Here is a 6,472-nt window from a genome sequence, read left to right as displayed (position 1 = left end):
AGTTGTTCTCAAGCAAATAGAAAGTGGACATAGTAAGACCTGCTAGCTCGAGATTGAATAACTCATCCGACATGGTGCTTATGGAAATAGATGACAAATGAAGATATCAAAACGGGTCATTTCGTATTCACATTATGTTTGGTACAAAATAAATAGAGAAAGCATGCACAGCCTATTTGGTCAAGCTTCTTTTTAGTCAAAAGTTTTTTTTTTCAAAGTAAAAATGTTTGACCAAACTTTTACTGGAAAAAAGTGTTTTTGAGAAGCAGAAAAAGTAACTTCACTTTTGAAAAAAATACACTTAGAAGCACTTTTTAAAGGTTTGACCAAACATTAATTGCTGCTCAATACAAATAATTTCTCACCAAAAATACGTTTTTAAATAAGCACTTTTAAGAAAAGTACTTTTCAAAATAAGCTGATTTTAGAAGCTTGGCCAAACATTGCATCACGCCGTACTGTCTCTTGGCAAAACTTTCTACTCCTATATATTAAGCCAAGTGATCCAATATTTCCTGGAATATTAGGAACAAGTACAAAAAAACAAGGGAAATACCAGTCAAACACCATAAGAAAGTCCAACCAACAGGTACAACCAGGAACCCCGATCCCATTTCTCAAGATCACGTGGTGTCAGATCCTACTATGTCTTTGTTATATTTATTTACTATGTTCTACCAAATTTCAGGAAGAATCACACACCAGTGACATACTTCATCAGGAGCATTTCATAAATCCTAACAAAGGATCTTTGAGATAAGGCATTGAAATCTGAATGAGGTCACCACCTTGTTTGAGAAGGGAATCGCACAGCAATGACAAATAAAACATCGCTTCAAGGCAAAAGATATGTACACGGGATATTCACTTCTTCACACCTTTAAGAACTGAAAATTCATCTTGCTACAGAGTACACTAACCTTAATCAGGGCAACTTCATGAGCATCATATGGACACGCACAGCTGGCCAAAGGAATGGCAATACTATATTCTTCCAACTAGAAGGCATCGGACTTTGACACTGCATCATGATTATTACCTTTCCGGTAATGAGCTATTTGGAATTCCAGAATGATTTATAGCTTCATAAGTAGCCAGTTTGAATAATACCCAGTTGCTAGGGCACCTTGACATGTAAAAACAACCAACATAACTTCTAATCTCATGGGCTAGAAAATCGATCCCTAAACACTGAAGTACCGCCTGATGCTGCAGGAGAAGGAGAGGAGGCAACTAAATTTGTTCCAGATAAGGACATTGGGGGAAGATTTGAAGGTTGTCCTTGCTGACCCGGAGGTGCAAACCTTGAAGGACTACCAGTAACTCCAAAAGATCGTGAAGAGAGAGGAACCTGGAAAATAAGCAGCAAGTGAAATGGATGTTTTAACCTGGAGTATTACATACTCTTCAAGTTATGAGATAACCTGGGCACATTAATTTGATCAAGTAACAAGCGCTATTGAAACTTTGAGTTATTGCAGAAGGGAAATAATCACACCAAGCTTACTCTTAGTGAATCAGATTAAAAAACAGTTTATCAACACTTCAGCCAACTGGTGTATGAGAACATTAGGTCGTCTTCTTTTAATCTTTTTTCTTATAGCTATCACCTTTCCTTACCATTTTACCCTAATACACAAAAGTTGACCTCAAATAGGCAACTGATAACAAGTATCAAAATAAACAAAAGAGTCCCAAAATTTTATTTATTGTGGATTATCAGCTTCTACAGTAGTTTCTACTTTCTAGGGTAATCTGCAGGTTTATGTATAAGCCGGAAAAAGAAAGGTCTCTTTGTCAAAAGCAGAAATAAGCAACTTATGTCTAATGTAGCATCAGCAGACTTCCTCATAAAGCAATTCGTCATGAAAAGTATGCCTGATCTTGATCTGGAACTCCATTATTTACAAAGAAAAGGAATTGAGAATTTCGCATCATCCTTTAAGAAAAAAAGGAGGTAATTTGAAGTTGTACAGCACCACTTATAGAACTCCGAAAAGACTATTACTTCGAGGAAACAAATAACATTGTCTTTCCCCTGCATTTATTGTTTCCATCTATGCTGGTCCTCATTACAGACTCTTCCTCTCCCTTTCTTTTGATAATACCAACATACTGAATTACAGTACCGAAACCGAAAATTTTGGTATTTGGTTTAAGTTTATAAATAAAATTTGGTATTAGTTATGGTATTTGTTATTAAAAAATACTTAAATACCGATAGTAAAACACATGTACTTTTTTCGAAAATGCAGGAACAAGGTAGGCTACATATTCTGACTCTTACTCTTCGGGTTGCCAGACAGTTAAACGTAATATTTCTACGGTTTTAAGGTAATTCTTACTCGTGTATTGCAATTGCATATGTTGGATTAGTCCTGGTTGTATTCTCTAAGTTCAGCAAGTAACAAGACATTTTCAATTATCAAATTTATTCGTTTATCTACTTCTTTTCTCTATATGGGTTGATACCTGCTGATATTGGATAAAGATTCTGTGAACAACCAGGTGAGCTTAGAATTTTTGATCTTTGTATTTGTGAGTACTTGAATATTACAGTTTATGGCTCTATGCACTAGTTTATATTCAAGCCGAACAAACCGAAATTACCTAACTGAATAAACCGCAACCGAAAGGAGAAAATCTGAAACATACAAAATTTAATTAGGTATGATATTGGTATAGCATTTCAAGAAACCGAATACTAAAAGTACCAAACGGAAATGTCTAAACACCATACTGTACAAACTGACGAACACCCCAACATGGAAGTCCAAAAAAAGAAAATGTGCTAGCTGAAAACTAAAGCCGTAAAATGCTTTAGATTCGTGCAGACAAGTTACTACTAACAAGCACCCAAGTCATAACAGGGGATAATATTTTGATAAGGAAGTCATAACATGGTTTAAAGAAGCCCCTGCAGAATCCCCTCTTTTCTAACAGGGTTCATAGTACTAGGAAGCAAAAGAAAATAAAAAATAACTTGAGATCTTAATTAGAGTAGTACTATTATTGTGACCAGCCAACTTTGTACCATTTAACAATGAGAAAACAGTGCAGATATCTTTATCAAAAAAGAAAACAGAGCAGATATGTCACCTCTGGAGTCTGAACAGTAATAGCGTCAGCATAGAGGAAGCTATATTACCAAAAGTATGGACAGTTGGAAGTACAAAAGCCGAGCCGACTCACCATTTACATGGGATTAACATAACACAATCACTCAAAGATTGACCATTCCACCAAAAGCAAATCTCACTCGTGACAATCAAAATTTGTTGCGAATCATTCACTTTGATTAAAATGAGTGTTGCAATTCACTCACTTAGGAGTCAGAAAGAGATCTTAAAAACAAAAACTTTCACCCAGGAATAGTTAAGCTAGCAATCCAATGTGGAGCTAGGACATAGCCTACTTCCATTAGAAAAACAGTAACTTTATCCAATAGGACTTAAATGCATGCCTCTGATTTACTAGTTCACAACGTAGATGCTAGAAATTTTGATTGAAAACAGAAACAACCTAGGCCGTAATACTGTGTTCTACTGATAACTTGCACAGATGAATGTTCTTTTCTTGCTATCAGCTTTACTTAAAGTTTTTGGAACATTTGCCAGAAAAATATAATTAGAAACAAAATTAGAACTCTTTTTCCACTCCTGGTGTTAGTGCCACAAAAGAAAGGCCAAAGGTAATAATTCAAGCAGTAGATAGGGCAATTACCACATTGTAGGGGGTCTTCCTGAGTTGAGACTCTGAAGATGGCGATGTACTGCTCATGCGAAGCAAATTCCGAGAAAGCATGTTCTGATTGGAAGCATCATCACCCCCTTCTCCATCCATCTCGCCAATGAGGTTTCCATCCGAGCCCATTCTAGGTGTGTTTAGTCTAGTCATAGATCCACTGTCATTTGTAGTATCCACTTGAAGCGGGAGTGATGACCGAACTGCCATACCTTGCATGCTCCGTCTCTTTAGCTCCTCTTCTGCATTCAGAATCTGCAAAAAAAAAAAAAAGAAGAAGAAAAAACCAATAATCGTGACCAAATAATAATCATGCTAGGTCCATAGACAATTTGACAGATTTTCAGAACAATTAAAATATAGGCCTCATGTAAAAGTTTCCATTTCCCCAGGGATTGTTTTTAACCAAGATCACCTGTTTTAATAATTGTACCAAACCGTGCTTTTTCGTATTCAAAATCTGTAATTTGTCCTCAATCTCCTTCTTTCTTTTCCCTTTATCAGTTGTTGTATCCTCTTTGTTGCTCATCTGCCAAAGAGAGTGATGAAAAAAGTTTAAAAAGCTAATAAATGGAATTCAGTGGAAACAATTTGGAGGTGGTCCTTATTCAAAATTAAGCATCAAATTTATAGTTAACTCTGATCACAAACATAATGTATAATCATATATTTTTTCATATCCAACACCTTCCACCCCGCTCAGTCCCTGTCTGCTAGACCCCCCCCCCCCCCCACACCACACCACATTTGGAGTTGGGACATACTCAGACATAAAGATGAAAAAATTACTATAATCTCCAACGAGCCACGTAAAGAGATCCAGGCTAATTAATTTTGTATTTTTTATAAGAGAATCGACTGCCAAATTACATGTAAAATACAGATAAATGAATGCATAAATCAGAAGTAAGAGAAGAACAAAGATGCCAATGGACTACAAGCAAGGATGCAGACAAAAAGAGAGTCATTAGCAGAACTATTGATCTTTTCTGCCTTTGCACAGTTGATGATGGCTGTTCATTCAAAATGTATATGACATAATTAGCACTGTTCAACACATCATCACTTTATTCAGCTGGCATTTACTCAAAAGGGAAATTTCATTACCATTTCTCCATTTTTTTTTTTTATGAAGTAAATCATATTATTGATGATGGGAAACCACTGTATACCAAGCCACATACCAAAAGGTAGAGAAACGAAACCAAAATATGGTTCTCTACAAAAGATATCCAATCGTCTATACAATAACCTCATGGTGCACCAAAGAGAAACTAGACACGAGATTATTTTTAAATTTTACAACTTCATTCTTAACCCTTCAAATGCTCTCCTATTTCTCTCGTCATGAGATGGTCTACATATCCACCCAAACATCTGCACATGAAGCACCAACTAACATAGGTTATCCTCCTCTTCCTAAAGTTCTCCGCCGTTAGTACTACTGCCTTTGCTGCCAATTCACGCGAAGAAACATGCCATTTTAGGCACGCAGGGGACACAGTAGAAAGGTATGGGAAGTCGACTCCTGCCTCACTAACAAACTCTCGTAATTAGACTTAACTACAAATAAGCCATCCCTACTATATCCCCATCTCCATATATCTGATGTAGCATATGACATTCACCATTTCTCCAATAACCATTAATTTCTTGATGGAGAATTTTGCCAGAATCTAATTAAATTATCCCAATCATCACCCAAATATACCTCCTCACCTCTCATCGGTATATGAAGCTTCAGCTCAAAAATATTAATGTTAAACCTACTACACATATAGCATACACTCTTCCAAATCATCTGCTACATGATAATAAGCAAAAATGGGGAAAAGCTGTGTAAGGTATACACCGACTTCAACCCTGACTTAGCTAGCAGCCCTTTTTAACTAAACAAAAATAAAATGCAGAGGAGCACTTTGTGCAAGAGATAAGCGATTTTTAACTAAAAACCAGCAAAATTACATAGATGATAGCATTACAAACAAATAAAATCAATAATTGCATGTAAATTTCAATACCTCGAATCTAGAGGGATTCACCGGAACCTCCAATTTCTCGCCGTTTTCCAAGACCTCAAGCTTAGGTTCAACCACCACATCAGACGCATCGACTAATTGCTCCGACAATTTCCCATTATCTCCTTGAACCTCCTCTTCCTTCTTGGCCTTTACTGGGACCAAAGAAGGAACCTCGTCGTGAGGATTGGAATTGGACTCAGTTTTAGGGTTAGGGTTGTAGGTGGTGGTGGTGGTGGTAGCAGCAGTGACGGCGTCGGGAGGAGTGGTGGTAGTGAGGAGGCGAGAGAGGGCTCGGGACCGGCGACGGAGGAGAATTCTGAAGTCCTTGAGGGAGATTTTGGGGGTTGGCATAAGCCATCGGCGTGGAGCTTCGGGTACTCTGTGGAGGTTTCCTTTGTACAGCGATAATGCCACCATTTTTGCCCCTCAAAATTTGCTTTCTGTTTTAATTGTTGAAATTTATATGTAACTATCTCAGAGCACATAACTGTTTTTCTTTTTGGTAATCAAAGATTTATTCAACAAAAACTAAGAGTTATTACAACAAGAACTCAGTCTAGGCCACATAGTGCTTAAACTGTCTCTTTTTAAAGCATGAAAAGTAAAGACAGGCGGAACAGCAAAGATTTGCAAAGTACAAAAGGTGTTTAGGCTGCAACCATTTTTAGCTAACAGGTCCGCTACTCCATTAGCCTCTCTAAAGATGT

The 6,472-nt window shown here is 37.1% G+C and overlaps 1 protein-coding gene across 1 annotated transcript; it reads right to left on the bottom strand.

Annotated features, from left to right (window-relative positions):
* Positions 1 to 573: 573 nt before the first annotated feature.
* LOC109243451 lies at positions 574 to 6,269 on the bottom strand. Its single transcript, XM_019410386.1, has 4 exons — positions 5,766 to 6,269; positions 4,160 to 4,273; positions 3,724 to 3,999; positions 574 to 1,351 (listed from the first exon to the last, which is right to left on the bottom strand). The coding sequence occupies exons 1-4, from the start codon at positions 6,180 to 6,182 to the stop codon at positions 1,163 to 1,165; spliced, it is 996 nt and encodes a 331-aa protein (XP_019265931.1). The 5' UTR covers positions 6,183 to 6,269; the 3' UTR covers positions 574 to 1,162.
* Between the last annotated feature and the right edge of the window lie 203 nt (positions 6,270 to 6,472).

The sequence above is a fragment of the Nicotiana attenuata genome, unplaced genomic scaffold, assembly GCF_001879085.1.
Source record: "Nicotiana attenuata strain UT unplaced genomic scaffold, NIATTr2, whole genome shotgun sequence".
NCBI classification, from domain to species: Eukaryota; Viridiplantae; Streptophyta; class Magnoliopsida; order Solanales; family Solanaceae; genus Nicotiana; species Nicotiana attenuata.
The sequence above is the reverse complement of the archived record's forward strand: the minus strand, read 5'-3'. Positions and strand labels throughout refer to the sequence as shown.